The sequence below is a fragment of the Phasianus colchicus genome, chromosome Z, assembly GCF_987193195.1.
Source record: "Phasianus colchicus chromosome Z, bPhaCol1.hap1.1, whole genome shotgun sequence".
Classification (NCBI taxonomy): domain Eukaryota; kingdom Metazoa; phylum Chordata; class Aves; order Galliformes; family Phasianidae; genus Phasianus; species Phasianus colchicus.
Window position 1 is genome coordinate 85,075,021 of NC_143476.1, and position 16,519 is coordinate 85,091,539.

General features: G+C 41.3%; 1 protein-coding gene across 12 annotated transcripts in view; it reads right to left on the reverse strand.

The window, feature by feature from the left end:
* Window positions 1-16,519, reverse strand: part of CELF4 (CUGBP Elav-like family member 4) — a 716,519-nt gene that overhangs the window by 10,176 nt on the left and 689,824 nt on the right. For all 12 annotated transcript variants that reach the window (XM_090131195.1, XM_031602613.2, XM_031602625.2 and 9 more), the window contains exon 12: window positions 13,647-13,813. In XM_090131195.1, the coding sequence (XP_089987321.1) occupies window positions 13,686-13,813 (128 nt within the window). In that variant the 3' untranslated portion in view covers window positions 13,647-13,685. The remainder of the gene's footprint in view (window positions 1-13,646; window positions 13,814-16,519) is intronic.

Consider the following 16,519-nt stretch of genomic DNA (forward strand, 5'->3'; position numbering starts at 1 on the left):
TTATGTATGTGACTCATTTCACTGCTACAGCTGAGGTATTTATATGGTTCTTATTTAGAGCTGGATCACGTTTTTGTTCAAAGTCTTTCTTGGTTGAAAATGCAGGTGATCTGTCAAACTACGATTGCTTAAAAATAAACTAAAATTTTGTCAGAGAATTAAAAACAAAGAAAAATTTCTTTGAAGGCACTGAGAATCCGTGTGCTGACTTCTTCATTCCCTTGGTAGCTGGCTCATAAGATTACTTCAATGTACTATGAAAAATTATTGAAAATAAACTCCAAATTCCACTTGCATTCAGTGAAGAGTTTGATCAGTTTCAGACCTTTGGTTTTCTGGTTCACTGTCATCTCACCCAGCCCATGCCTGCAGCAATGCTGGCTGGAAGTGCTATCATCCTCCACCTCAGAGAGCCGAACTCATGGCTGGACTCCTTTAGCTCTGCCACTGAGCTTTGCATGGGATTGCTCCATTCAACTCATTTTATTCAGAACAAACCTGTGTGTCTCACATGGCTGAAACAGCAGGTCACTGCTGGTCTAGCTGACTTTAAACCCATCAGGAGTCCATTGCATGAGCCATTCAGCTGCCAGAAGTGAGGTGTTGTGGGAGGCACTGAGCAGCCAGAGCTGGAAAGCCCTGCAGCTTATCTTGCTACAGCTGGAGGCTGAACCATAAACTGCTGTGAGGTGCCAATGCTCCAGACTTGTACCTAAGCCTGGTAATTTCATTCCCACATGTTAATATTATTGGACTTGTTATTTTGGGATGTAGAAAAATATTACAGTCATCTGGGGTCCTGAAATTTTTTCAAAGGGCTTCAAAAGACCTACAGAAGGATTAATACGTATTTTAATTTCTAGGACTATAATCTATATATCTTATCTTATCTATCTATCTATCCATTTATTTTGCATTTTTAGTGTCAATGTAAAAAATTCTGAAAGGTGACCACATGGCCTTTGGAATTGTTTTCACTTGCCAATACCAGTGTGATATCTGAGTGTGCTGCAAATAGTTCACAGCTATCAACTGCACTTTACAACTTGCATAGCAGTTGGGGTCTGTGTGCTATATGGATGTGCTTAGGAGGAATAAAGCTGAGACCCAATAGTTCATTTCACATGAGCTACCCATGATATGTCAGATGAGCAAGATTTCTGCACTACAATGAATTCAGTGGATTTATCACTGATCTCATACAAGTGATAGGCACGTGTTAGTCTAACCTTTCTGCCTCCCAGTGCCTAAAGGCTAACTATTTCCTTAAATGAGGAATGGTGGTGGGGTTGAGAGGGATGATGTGCATTTCATCCACTTCTGTGGTTGTGAACAAAATTTGGTAATAACAGTGGAGTCTATGGCAAATGTCAGAAAAAAGCTCCCATCTCTGCAACCCTCTCTCCTTCTCCTGTACTTTCCAGGGCAGGAACAATCTCTGACCAGCTCAGGAACCACTCATGTCAGCAACTAATTCTTACACAGTTTTGAGGGAAAATGAAGGTGCTCAGCCTCTTGCCACAGGGCACATTGAGAAGATGAGTGTCTGAAAGAAACCCAGCCCCTTGTTGGTGTGCAAGTCCATTCACTTGCTTGCTCTGAAGCAAGACTCCAAGAAGGCAGGTATTGGCTCCTCCTTCCCCATGGGAATACAGGAGACAGATTAAAGAGAAGGGGAAAAAAATCATTTCACAGCTAGTCTGCCCCGAACAAGAAAAGGTTCCTGACACCAACAAACTAATCAACGCTGAAAGCTTATGAGGTCAAGGTTTCCCTTCTCCTCCATTATTCTTTTGATTTTTTCTGACTGGCTGGGACTTGAGCGCTGCCCTGGCAAGTCTATAAATATAAAAACCTTTCTTGCCTTCCTCTGGAGTACACTGAAGACCATTTGAATACCTGTGGGGAGAAGTTAAAACTAATGCAACTGAATGCAACTCACAAAAAACAGCTTGTCCAGCCAATCTTCAAGCGCTGACCATAAATTGCTATGAGTCAGGCCCAAGAAGCTTTCCATGCTCAACATGAAATGGGAAAGGCAGCTCTCCCTCCTAAGAGCAGGCTCTCTGGATTTAGTGTTTCATGTGGAGGATTATGGCCAGGAATGTTAATGCCAGGGAACATGTCAGGTTTTCAATGGGGTCTGAGCTGTGCCTTAAGGAGGGAGACCAGGACTATCAGGATTGAGTTCTGCACATGTGGGCTGCTGTTCCCTACGTCCTGTACATCCTTCTCTGTGCTCCCTCATATACTCCTCAGGCTGCCTGGATGGTCTGCCTGTGCACAACTGGTGGAAGTTTCCCTGACCCAGCAATCAAGAAAATTTCAACATTTGTAGAGTCATTTTAACTGGCACCTCTACAATGTAAAACACTCCTGGAGCAAAAGGATCATCTCTCTCCACTATTGCATGGAGAAGGATGACAGACAGTTTAGAAATATCCACCTGCACAGGCTGCTTCTGAGAATCCCTGTCTTTGGCTCTTTACATGCTCTGCACTGCAGCACAGGGACCTTTACTCAGCAGTCTTTTAGAGGCCAAGGAAAGGCTGCCTCCCTCCATCTTTCCTGTTCTTGGACCCTCTATTTGGCTCTGCACTACTTCAGTGAGTACACTTGCTCTGCGAGAGGCTCCGTTTGGTAGAAAAGAAAAATGTCCTATTTCCTTCCAACGTCTGACAAACAGGAATCATAGCTGCAGCATAAGCTTCTCTGATGGATTCGGCCTCAGCGAAATGAAATTAAGATTTCAGCAAACAAGCCCCAATTCCATGGTACCAGTAGAACAAATGACATCTGATAATTGCTAACTCCTTTTGCTTATTCTTTGCTCTGTTCACCCCATCAGTCTCTCCAGATTATATTTTCAACTGAGTTTAATGAACGCCATTTATTAAACTAACACCAGGGTTCTGCTCTGGCCTCAGACAGATGTGCCTGCTAATATGAATCATTTTGTTCAATTGGATTATTCTGATAAAGAGTGGATCCCCACCACTCTGCAGTACACAAACAAATGGGGAACAGCTCGCCTCCAGTTGTGACCAGCCGCTCCTGTTCATTAGGAGGCAGCTCCAGGCTCTGTAGGCAGCTTGGCAGGGTGGTGTCCCTACCGATCCCATCAGCTGGTGCTTCTGCTTCACTCCACGTCCCCATCACACCCAGAGAGCCCAGGACTCAGCACAGCCCTGAGCCTGGCTTGTCATGATGAGAGAGCATCACCATCACCTTTTCCTTCACCAGCTGCATGGGCAAGAGGATTCACCTTCTCCTTTGTCAAAATGAATAGTCCTTATTTGAATATACACTAAAATCCCCAAACTGTATATTCTTTTCTGCCTGGTGTGCCATGCCTGACCTCTTTTACATTGACATCTGAGAAAATGTAGACTACTTATTTGCTATTGATCCTTCTTTACTCTGATCTTCTCCAATTTTTTGAGCAAAGGGACAGGGATGATATGCTTTTAAAGGCTTAAAGTACTTTATGAGTCAGAGAAAAGGGATAAAATCCGTTTGAAATCTCTCTCTCTCTGAGGTATCCTCAGACTATGGTTTGGGATTTTAGTGTTGAAAATGTTGGGTCAATCTCTGTAATACGCTGTGTTCAGGCACCAAACATCCATCTATCTGTCTATCTCGATACAAATCCTACCTTCTGTGAACCATAAAACTCCTCACTGAGTGACATTACCACTTCTCACATCGACAGAACATACTGCGCACACATATCTCGGGGAAAAATTACAGTGGCAATGTGAAAGATCAAAAGAGAAAAGCAGATGATTTCTCTGCTACCTGACTGTAAGTAGCTAAATCCCACAACAGGTCTTTAATTGGCAGAAATCATTATTGTTCCATTAAATCCTGTTTTTTTTTTTTTTTTTTTTCTCCAGGTATAGGGAAGGCTCAACACTTCCAAAGCTAACTTTGATCCTCAGCAAACTAATTCAAGTGTGTTTCTGAAGGAAGAAATTTTCATTTCAATCCTGAGTAACACTGAGTTACTTTCAGGAATCACTGTTGAGAGCCAGAAACCTGACTATAAGAAAGTGGGGATGCACTGACAGAGAAAAGACCCCAAAGCCAGCCATGGTGCTAATCCATGTGCCATTACTAATAGTCCTGGAGCACACTTCTCTACGAAGCCATCTGCTGAGATTTGCGTTCCTGTGCTCAGCTTAGGAACACATTTCCTTTAGTACAATAGTCCCTTATGTCTGATCATGATCTGTGGATCTCCCTCTAAATTGTGTTGGATTGGTCTTCATGGGAAACAGGAAAAAGACCTACATGAATTCCTGATGGGATTTTGTTTAACATTGTTTGTAGCAAATAATGCCCTTGGAAGATGAGTGGAAGACAGAAAACCCTTAGCTTCAATCTCCTGCTCTTCTGAATTCACCAAATCACTTAAGGATCGATCCTAGGTTCCCAGAGTGGTTGTTGGACTGCCTGCCTGACCAGCTTCCCATGGCAGCACCTTGTCTACCATAGTGGAGCAATGTGTGTCATGTAAGGAGAATGGACAAGGGAAAATAAAGAGAATGGAAAGCATTCACTTGTTATGTGTCAGAAGAGATGGGGTGTGTCGTGTCTGTTGATGAGTGGGAATATTTTTTCAAGAGGGGAGGAAAAAGTTAATCATATTCAGCACAGACAAATCTGCAGCTGACTGCACAGCCCGTGGGGTTTCATGATGGTCCTGCTGTGCTCAGACACTGGTCCAATAGCTTTCCAGTCCATAGAAAACAAGGTAAGGAAAATCTTTTTTCTTTTTGAACAGCCTGCTTTTTGGGGAAGACATTATATAACAGCACTCAATCCTGACAATCAGTGTCCACAGCTCTCCCAGATCAAACAAAGATGTTTGTTGGCTTCAAGGACTGGGCTTCACATAGACGCAAGTCACAAATGCAGTCACGTCCTTGCTATGAGGATTTTGAAAAGGCTTGAAAACAGTTTATTTCCTGGACTTGAAGTGCAAATTGCTTTTCAGTTCAAGGAGGAAAGACTGTTCCAGCTCTGTTTCATTGCTGGGACAAAGCATGAGGCAGCTGGGAAACACAGTAACGCTGAATAAGCCATCACTTGTCTCAGCAAGGAATGGGTGCTTCAAACAGACCAACTGCTGGATCTGTCCTACACAGGCAAAACAGTGCGTCTGAAGAGGTGGGGAGGACAATATCTCTAAAACAACAGGAGAAATAATAATAGGAGAACTAAATAGGTTTTCTAAAAAGAATTGCTTGAAACCATAGCTTTCATGGGATGGCAAGAGAATTTCTCTTGTTTATAAGTCCTTGTAGTGAAAAGGTGTTTTTCAAATAAGCCACAGGGATGTGTTTGGTAGTAGGCATGTCCATTGCCTTAGTCTCTGCTCTAAAAAGACTAGAGTGGGCAGAATAAGGACGTTGCATCTCCCTCTAGAATTGCAAATGATTCAAATATCTCTGCAATCTCTCTTCAAGGAGATGGTTAAGTAAGTAATGGTGGGTCTGAATCCTTGGCTGCAATACATCAGTGTCACACCGTGGAGTTCAGAAGAGCAGCTGATGGATGCTGTCTGAGAACTTCACCTGATCACAGTGCATAGCACCTTTCTGGAAGGAGCACTGAGTTTTCATTCAGTGCACTTCTTGGTTGGGAAATGACTATGCTGCTGTTCTTGTTTTTCCCTCCAGCTCAGCCTTCTACCCGGTCTTTCAGAAAGGTTGGATGAAGCTCAGCTTAGTGGAAAAATGACCAATTTGAAATAAAAGCTGTCTTTTCTCTAACTGCAGTCACAAGGCAGGTCAAAAGACACCTGAGAAACAGTGTTTGCACTGCAAACCTTCAATTCTCTGCTACAGCTGAATCAAACACTTCAGAGACCAGAGTTTTGATATTCACTTGTATCTGGCCAAAGTTACCGCACCTATGAATTATTCAAATATGCAATTATTGCATTTGATATATCACTGGATATAACTGTGGGAATGAGAAACAGTGTTCTAGTGCAGCTGATTGTATATGCCTTCCAAACCATAAGGACATCAATTTAAAGTGCTCACATTGATGGAGCACTCTGCAACCCCTTATTAAGATTCTTGCCAGCTCCTGTAGCAGTATTCCCCTGCAGAGTAAATTTCATGGAGTTTTTTAGCCTCCCTTTCCTTTATACCTACAGTGTAAGTGCCAAACACTACCCCATACAGCTTCAATTCATGGTTCTGCAGTAATTCTGAAAGGTCAGTAGCAAAAAGTTCAGTTCATTTTCAGCCTATTGATCAATGCTGCACAAGTAACCTGAGTCCTGTGAACCATGTGTTGCAGCTGACTTGTAACTTTGACTTCATTGGGAGCTTCCCCCATTAACCTCCTGCTTTTCCTTAGGGCCAGAGGACTGTGCCCTGAGTGATCTACACCATCCATACTATCTTTACCTGAACAAAAAAAGCATGTTCACAATGCTGATGTTTTCTTTCAGTTAAGCACATGAAAAGCAGACCTATTATTCTTCAAGCACATGAAGAAATGGAACATCTAAGAAGAGTTACCCTTGCCTGAAGTTCTACATTGTATGGTCATTCATGTTGGGCTTTGAATGACTTAGCTTTTCTCTCTCCCCTGCTACAGGTATTTACAAACTGACAACATATTTCTTTCCCATCTGCTCATTACTGGCTATTGCTCTCCTCAGTGTCCCACTGTCAAAAAGATATTTCTGGTTTGTCCCTTATTTTAAGGTCTTGTAGGATCTCATACTGATTTTTCCAAAGCCTCTCTCATTCTGGGTCCTTCCCCTCTCTCATTCTTTTAATACCTATTTTATTTGAAGAAGATTGCTTTATGTCAGTGTTTGCTGCTGCTGGAACAAACATTTTGGCTATGCATGTCCTTTGTGTTTTTCCATCTCTTTGGCTCTTGCTTGAAGTCACTGCTGTTTAAAGCATCTATCTTTTCCTTTGCATACATTTCCCAATTTTTCTTCCATTTGCAGTCCCTCCTGCATTGGCCCAGCAAATCTCTGTGCTGGCTGAATATAATGAAAAAGTTCCTTCAAAAACCACTGATTATGGGTTACTGCAGCTGCCCATTAACTGAAGGAATTAGCACAGGAAGGCTCTAAATCTGACCTACTCAGCTGATGAGCAGTGACCTGGTCTCCACGAGATCCCATAGTAATTTTTTACACGCAAGGGGCTAAATACAACACCCCCTCCCACTGCCAGGCAACCGCAGGGCTTTGAGGTTTTGCTGTTGAAAGCCTTCTTACATGGCACAACCACAGCAAGCCCCTGGTCTTTTCACAGCAGGGATAATGCTGGCTGCATCATCATCTGAAAAAGTTCTCAAAGGCCTCAGAAAGTTTACGTTAGAGCATCATGATCAATTGTATCACAGTGGGATGAGAACTGGGATTTTGGTTTCATATGTATTATTTAATTTTGAAATAATTGCATTATCTAACATTTAAAAAAAAATGGTGACATGGGTTTTAATGAAGAATTCATGCTCTGTACTGAAGAAAAGTACTATGGTGTTGCATTGTGCTGCTCTATCACTCCCATGACAAATAGCGCGGATCTGTTAGTGACCTACATGGACTCATTTAGATGCAAACACAGCAATACTCCTGAAAAGCTGCCCTGCTTTGAGGAAGAACAAGTTCCAAATATTGCTGAATGGAATTCAGTCTCAGAGCAGTAATTACTGATTGTAATTTTGGAGTAAATGCAGTAATTAATTATTGTCGTTTTCCATCAGTGCATTATATTGTGTGCCAATCTTAGAATAACTACAATAATTAGCAAATGCGATTTTTCATGCTCTTGTATTGAAACTGTGGTTTATAGAACAGACATGAGAATTTTACCATCATAAATTTATTAGTAATTTAAATGGACGGACAGGTCAAAAATGATTGGCCTGAATAGGAAAGGTTTCCTTGTCAGTTTTGCAAATAACTTAAGCAGTTTTGTTTCAAACCCCCCCAGTCACATCCAGTTCCATTCTCTCATTGTATGAGTACAACAGCATGAAGTTAGGGTTACAAACATACTATGAGGGACATTTAATTTAATCACAGTTGTCAGTGGAAATTAAAACGAAAAGTAACCCAAAGAAAAAAAAATTGGCTGAGCTGATGTTTTTCCAGTACCTAAACAGACTTTCCCAACTGAAGCTGTGATCTCATTCCCACTTTTTTCACTTACATAAAGCTTGTGCTGGAGTACTGTTTTGATGGAATGATGCTAGTGCAAATTTCTGTAATGTAAGCAAGTCCTGAATGATCTAAGTGATGACTAAAGAATGGAAATGACAATAATCTGTGCAGGAGGAAGAAGGATTGGTTAGCACGATTGTAGGATGCATAACTACAAGAAATGGGATTAGGTCCTGAAAAAGGATATGTAGTCTGAATCTCAAGCTGAACAGCTGAGCAGCAAACATTGAGATCAACGCAACTGCACAACAGACTCTCCCTGGAGGAGACAGAAGACTGTCTGAAAGGGATAAGCAATCCCAAATTCACTAGCACACTTCCATCTGACTTTGCACTGAAGTGCAACGATAAGAGGAGGAAGTCATAAATGCTCCATTTACATCCGTTTCTGTTTTTGTTTTTCATTTTTCTTCTGTCATTTTTCTTGTCATGAGTGATTGGAATTTTGCTTGTTTGTTTGATTGTTTTGTCTGATAATGTCTGCTTATTCTGAAATTTGTTTTTGTTTGTTTTCTTCTTGTCAAAGAAAGTTCAAAATGCAAAGCTTTCTGCCTTTATTTGGTAACATATATATTCCAATGGAAAAAAAATAAATTCCTATGGGAAAAAAATCATCACCTATTCCAGCCAGCTGTGAAAACAAGCACCTCACTCATTCTACAGTAAATCACATATCAGCACGTGTTCAGGAAGCTGTAAGGAAGGACCTGGACATCTTTTCTTTTGTATTCAAACTTTGCTCCATGTTATTTCCTCTTGAAGAGGGAGGTTACTTGGACAATGCATTCTCTTAATGCTTTGCCACTACTCTTCTTAGGAGAGGAGCTTATAAAAAAACATACTGCTATTTTTTTCCTATCTTCAGTATCACTTCCACCCCACTCACTCTGTGTCACTCACATGTACTTTGTCCCACTCAGTTTCATGCCAGTCAGTACTTCAATTTAGACACATCTCTCCATCTTTAGCTTTGAATAAAACTTCAATAGTAGCGTATCTGAGGTGGAAAATAACAGTTTTCCAATGACTGGTCACTGAAATGAGAGGGTAGTGAGGTGCTGGAACAGACTGCCTAGAGAGGTTGGAGATGCCCTGTCTCTGGAGGTGTTAAAGGCCAGGTTGAAAGGGGTCCTGGGCAGCTGATCTGGTATTTGATATAGTGGTTGGCAAACCTGCTTGTGGCAGGGGCTTGGAACCTGTTAATCCTTAAGGTCCCTTCCAACCCAAGCGATTGATAAGATTCTATGAAACGGAGCCACAGGAGGAATCTGGACAGAATTTTCACTGCTCTTCTGCGCATCAGCAATTTAGTTATACTGCAGTGTACTTAAAAGCTCCTAGGAATGGCCACCCAAGTGAGCCGTGGATTTCAGTACTTTTTTTCTTCATTATTTCATGCATTTACTATCTGAAAGACATATGAAGTGCCTTTGAATCTTTGCTTTCTGGTCCTAAGGGGGGATTTGTAATAGAATATATTGATTTTGGCAGAGTTGCCTCGAATGATCCTCCTCTTTCTTTTTCTTTCTATTCTCCCAGCCCTATTATTTTATTTTCTTTTTCTTTTTTTTCTTTTTCTTTCTTTTTCTTTCTTTTTCTTTTTCTTTTTCTTTTTCTTTTTCTTTTTCTTTTTCTTTTTCTTTTTCTTTTTCTTTTTCTTTTTCTTTTTCTTTTTCTTTTTCTTTTTCTTTTTCTTTTTCTTTTTCTTTTTCTTTTTCTTTTTCTTTTTCTTTTTCTTTTTCTTTTTTTCTTTCTCTTTCTTTTTTTTTCCCCTTTTTTCTTTCTTTTCTTTCTTTTTTCTTTTTTCGCTGCTATAACCACTTCTTTAATTATAAAGGAAAAAGAGAAGAGAAGCAGCCATTTTGAAAATATTTTGACTTCTGAATTCTTCAGAGCTTTTCTTTTGCAGCTTGTGGACTTATTTGCCACATCACAGAGATACTTTCACTGTGTGACAGCAACTTTAGAGCACTTCCAAGAAAAACAAAGGACTAGGCTACTTGTGTCCCAAAAGGGAGATTTATCAATTAAAGAAAAAGTGCATTCAGAATTAAAACAGAGTGAAGATCTTTTCTTCTTGGTTGAGAAAAAACTCTCTAGTGGATTACATCAAGCTGGGTGTTTGCTTTTGTTTTTTTGTTGCAAGCTTCTTATTTTTGGAAGGGAGTTTGATAAAACAAAGATCTTTCTTAGAAAAATCCCAATTAAAAAGTTTCTTGAGCACACACTTCAAGCACATGAATAACTGCCCCAATGTCAGTATGGTTATTCACATGCTTCAAATTGGAACTAAGGGCCCTGATGAGCAGTGACCAAAGCAAAAGAAAATAAAAACCAGTTACTGTATTTCAGCCAGTTAAGGGAGCTCACATGCTTTGCAATAACTATCTGCACTGTGGACATGCAGACCTAGCTGACTTCTGTGCTGGTGGTTTTAGGAAACTTATTGCTGCATTGTCAGTCTACTGAGTAGACAAATTGTTGACTGCCAATAGGATTTTGGTGACTGGAGTTTGCACATCAAACCAGGCATGGGGGTACACTAACACAATGGAAATACTACTTCCCTGAAAGAGTGGTCAGGCACTGGAATGGACTGGTGAGGGACGTGGTGGAATCACCGACCCTGGAGGTGTTCAAGGAACATTTGGATTTTCTGTTGAGGGACATGGTTTAGTGAGAACTATTGGTGATAGGTGGATGGTTGGACTGGGTGATCCTGTAGGTCTTTTCTAACCTTGGTGTTCCTGTGATCCTGTGATCCTGTAATGCTGAGTCAAAGACAACTGACCCTTCTCTAAGTACAGTTAATTTGTGAGGGTTTAGCCCTGAGGCCAGTCTGAAAACTGATGTACTGGGCCACCATGACCAAAGATTCTGTGTTTGCTTAGGATGCTGGTATGGAGATCTCATAGCACTGGAAATCAAAAGAGTTCAAGAGAGATCTGGATCTAAGCCCTTCCTGTCACTAACTGTCCTCTTCAGTCTAATCCAATAGAGTAGTTCCTACACTAAATCAGATCCTTCCTTGGGATACACTCCTTACGTGCCCACCTGAGGCCACATACACATGGCTAATCTCTTTTGTGAGGTGCAAAATAAATTCCCAAGCAACCGTATGCAAAGCTTTCTTCCAGAATAACTCCTTTCAGCTAAAAGACAGGTATATATTCAGCTCATTCAATGGGTTCCTCAAGATGGGAGTCTATGTGAGAATAAGGACCTTTGAACTGCATCTACTAAGTTCTGGTAGGGACTCTATGCTTCTAAGAGTGGCAGAGGCACTGATCTGGTGATTTTGCTGGCAAGCAGAGCAGTAAAATCTAAGTAAAAGCTTGGAAAGTTAAAGGACTTTGTAAGCAGAGAAAACCATTCAAAACTGTTCTTGTGCTTTGCAGAAGCAAAGAAAAACATGCTCTAGGAGAAAGATTTGAAATTTCACTGTCATTTTACTTGATGGTTCCTTGACACATAAATTATTAGGGAAAAACCACAATCACCACCAGAATCCTAGTCCTACTACTGTGTTGTGCTGTTTTTTGGAAGGAAGCTAAGACCTCAAAGTCAGCCTTGTCATGAAAAGCTAGACCTAGAGAACTTGTAATTATCCCTGATGAGGAAAACACAATAGACTCTTACCCGTGGAGTCTACACCCTGTACTTTCTCACATAATCGTGAGAAACAAGCATATCCTCAGTGATCACAGCTGCCCTGCAACAAAAGCTATTGCTCGGAGCCACACAACTAAGGAGATGTTTACGTTTCTTCATCTATTTGCAGGTGTTATCGAAAATCTCCCCAACAAAGACAATCCCTGCTTTAGCAAAACAGCATGCATGCATCTCCCCCAACACTTCCGAGCAAAACCTGCATTAAAAAAGCCAGTGTGATGAAGCAAAAAGCATTTTGATATGGAAACATATTTCGGTTTCAAGCTTCCAAGAGGCCTTGCCATAAGCAAGTAAAACAAAAGAGGTATTTGAAGAGGGAAAATGCATTGAAATTATCTTGATATAGTCACATATAAAGGAGTTTCTGAACTATGAAGGTCGTATCTTGAGTCATTATTGTCACAGAGATACTAAAAGTCCCTGTGAAATTAGCCCATGCACCTAATATGTTTATGGCACATTTTCTTAATCTGCTTCATGTTGTCTTTAGCGCAGCACCTCTTTCAAAGACTTTTTGATTCCATTTCTTAATTCTCAGTAGGAAAGATACTGCTCTGAAGACCAGAATGAGGTATTTTCAAATACATTAGAGATATCAGTGAAAAATGTGATCATTTTGTAGTTCTTTAAGACTGTTGAAGATAGGGACTTTTCTACCTGAACCCTCGGTGGGTCAAAAAAAAAACCTGAATCAAAATCAGTGAATCTGAGATGTTATGGACATAATGGCCAAGAAAGGTCACCTAACCCATCTCACTGTTACTAATTTGAGAGTGTAAACTCTGCTTGTTGCAGCTTAGGGCCACTGAAAGTGCTAGCTTTATGCGGCAATCTGGTGTGGAATGGCTTTAATAGCAGAGAGACTTCCCATCTCTGTAAGAAACATGTACTCTTCTATATTCATACTTCTCTAAGAATTATCTGGTGGAAAAGCCAGCTAGTGGAAAACATTTCCATTTTTGAAAACATCCCCATTTTTGTTATTGCTGATAGGTTGGATTCCAATGAAACAAGCTTCTGCTTCTGATATTTTTGACACTTACATATATTAGCTGTCTCCTTTCCCAAAGCACAAAGTGCGTGAGTATAACAATGAGACCCTCAATCAGATTTGTCTAGGTCCTCACTCAAACCTTCCTTGGCTTTGATAGGGCTTCATCTGTACACAGAATTTAACAGTATCTAAGCAAGATATGAGCATGGATCTTTCTATTCATTTCTTGAGAACAAAGAAATTAGGGGTTATTTAATTATTAGGAAGACATATTAACATATAGTTATTATGCTGGAATGAAATTGGATACAGACTACACTGCATGAAGAATGAAGAATGCTTTGAAACATTTGCAACACAGAGCTATTGAGACAGACACTGTGCCAGTCCAGTCACCTGGGATTACATTGCAACCCAGTCCCATTGCTTAATTGCAGATTTTCTTCAGCAACCAGAAATGCTGTCTGTCTTTGGCTGAGCAAGAGGAATCCGGATAACTGCTGCCTCCCTTCTAGCAACCAGGAAGACTTTCTAGAGATGCAGGATGCCACTAGGAGAGCCCTTGTTAAGCATCCTTCAACCTCTCATTCTAATGAGGCAGAAACAGTTCCTCGTTTATGTGCAGGTGTGTGTCTGTGTGGTGTGGCTCTAGCCAGAGGCCTGAGTGGAAAAGGCAGAAGCCAGAGAGTTGCAGAGCTGAATCTTTTTGAGGGTCTACAACACAAAGAGAGGCTACAACCACAACTGACACCCCCTTCCCCATGCAGTTACCTGTGCTAGTGCTTTATATCCAGTGGTTCCCATAACTTCTCAGTAGGGACGATTAGCATCCTTTGGCCTCTTCAGCTGCACCTTCAGCCTCTTCATGCCAATCTGGAAGCCATTCATAGCTTGGATGGCAGCTTGGGCACTGGCAGGATTGTCAAAACTCACAAAACCTGTCAAAACATGAGGTAAGGCAGAAGGTTTAATGTGCTGAAGGGGGCCAAGGCACGTACATGCAACGACCACTGAGAATGAACATGGGGAAGGGCTCAAGGGTGGTGGGAAGGAGGGAGTGAGCAGGTAGGAGAGTGTGTGGGTGGGCAGGAAAGTGAGGAGAGGATGGTTGCCAGTAGGGAACGGAGGGTAGGAGAGGTTGTTACAGATCAGCGTCCCAGGACTCAGTGCCTGGTCTGGGTGCTAATTCAGACATAAGACTACGTGAAGCATGGAGGTTCAGATGCTGGTGTCACAGTATCAGCACAGACAAGGTCTGGGTTACCCTAGAGCTGGGTGTCAGCAGATGTGGTGCATGGTCTCAAGGCATTTGTTCTTTTCTCTTCTGTAGTGACTAGAGTACATCGCTTTCTCCACACACCAACATAACCTTTCCTTTGCCTTCTAATATTCAGAACAAAGGGAACCTGATGTACCTACCACTACCTCCTTATTATGGCAATATAAGCAAAATGTGAATTTAATAAGCTCTCCATTATGGTATTCATTGGCATGAATAGTTTGATTGTTGGCCACTTAAGCAATATGAGGAGCTTTATTAACTGGCAGTTACTGCAGACCTTTACTTTATGTTGACGCTGCCATTGAGAAAGATGAACGCTGGTGCTCTCCTAAGATGGTTTCTATAGGTAGTTTCATACCTTGTCAGCATATCATTCAATTAGTTGTGGAGTGCATCTAGCAGTAGAAACACCCACAGTGATTGAATTTTGTACCTACAGTCCACCCAACGTGCCATCCTTTGTCTCAGTGGAAGACCTGCTATCTGAATCTAAGAAGAGGCAAGACAGGTCATAATCAAACTAGGTGCAATGCACCAAACTCATTCAGCTTTGGGGAAAGTTTTTAATGTGACTTTTTTCCTTAATTTAGCCCCAGGAGGAGACCTCATATGCCCATCCTGTACATGATTTTTGCTGAAGTGACCATGAGACTGAGATACTGATGAGGCAGGGGGCCATCACTTTGTATAAGAATTGCTTCTGCTACCTTTGCCAGAAATGTCAGTGTGTGCCAGCAACATTTCTGAGCAAAAACCCTAGGTAAGTCTAGCCTGGACAAGCCTGCACTCCAGACAAAGCCATCTGTTTTCCCACCCCTGCAATGCTCTGGCAGCACAAATCAGCCCCAGGAACCCGGTGTCTCTCAGTAGACAGGCTGAAATGAAGAGACAGCTTTAGAGCCCCTCAAAAAGCTAATGCTGAGCATTTGCTGCCAGGTATACACCTGCTCTTGACAACAGCACTGGACATGGTTTACAGCCTTGGGCTGTTCTGTGTTTGCATTCAGCAACACCTCCTCTTTGGTCTAGTTCCTCCTTGAAAGCAAGCCTCACACATGACACAGGGTGGTTTGTGTTCGAAAAAAACACACATACACAAGAATACACACATATACAGAAACACATCTTCTCAGTCTTGCATTAAAGCTGTATTCCCTGCCTTTGGATAATAATATAGCTTTATGAGAGGTCATAAAACCTACAATCTCAGCTTCATAGTGAGACAACTGTATTATTAAGTGTGGCAAAAGTGGTTTTAAGAGGCAGACCGATGAAACAAATAGCCATCCCTCCTTGTCCTTCTCTCTTGAAACAAAGCTCCAGCTAACTGGCTCTCTGTGCAGTTATCCTTCCAGCTACCTGGGTGAGGCAGTACCAACACTGCAGCTCTGAAGATGTGAGCAGAAGTGTTGCTCAAGCCTCACAGCAGTCATCAGTCTCTAGACAGAAAACTAGAGTTATAGTGAGTAATGAGCTGTAGTATTATTACATGGCAATGGATTTGCAATCACATCTTAGCCAGTAAGCTGGCTGGTAACGTTCCCAGTTTACATTTGACTAGTTGAATAATCTATCAGTCAACAGTGCTCTGTGATTTGATCTCAGCAAGAAGAAAGAAAATGAGCACCTCCTATTTTCACCTGAGTGGATTTATTCTTCAGATACTTCTGAAAGATCCTTGGAAATGTTTTCCTTGATCTTCAACTTGAAATGTGCTGTCTAGCTAACTCACGTCTTTGAATATAGTTATAGTAAAAGACTGTTCTTTTTAAAATAACCTCTAGACTGTTAATACTCCTGCCTGAGACTCATCAGTTATGTCTCTAACAGTAAACCAAAACTGTGCCAGGGAAGTTCAGAGAAAGTGAAGCTCAATCACCTATACCACTGAATTTTTAGAAAGACTCTTGACACAGTTTTGGCTTTTGCCTAACTCCAATTTCTGGACTCTGTATTAACACAGCACAGAAACTGTTTTCAGTACTTAGCTTGAATGTTGCCACGATATTTTGGAAAGTAACAGGATTTAATCGTTTGGGTGTGGGTCATTCTGTGCCAGCTGGACCCAGTGCTAGACAAAGGAGCCAGGTACATTTACTATTATAGACAGCTACCAAATATGAAACCTGAGTTGTCTGCAGCTGTGTAACTGTTCATGTCATGTCTTTGGAGAGCCTAGCTTCCATGTGAACTTTGACTTCTACTTTTGCAACTGGTCCTGTTGCAATGTACTTCTACTGGTTAAACATATACATTCAGAGTGTGTCTACACATATATCCACTTATGAGCAAATCACCTTGGGATCCTAAAATAATCAATGAAGATTTAGCCAATATGGTCAGTGGAGCGTAGAGTGCAATT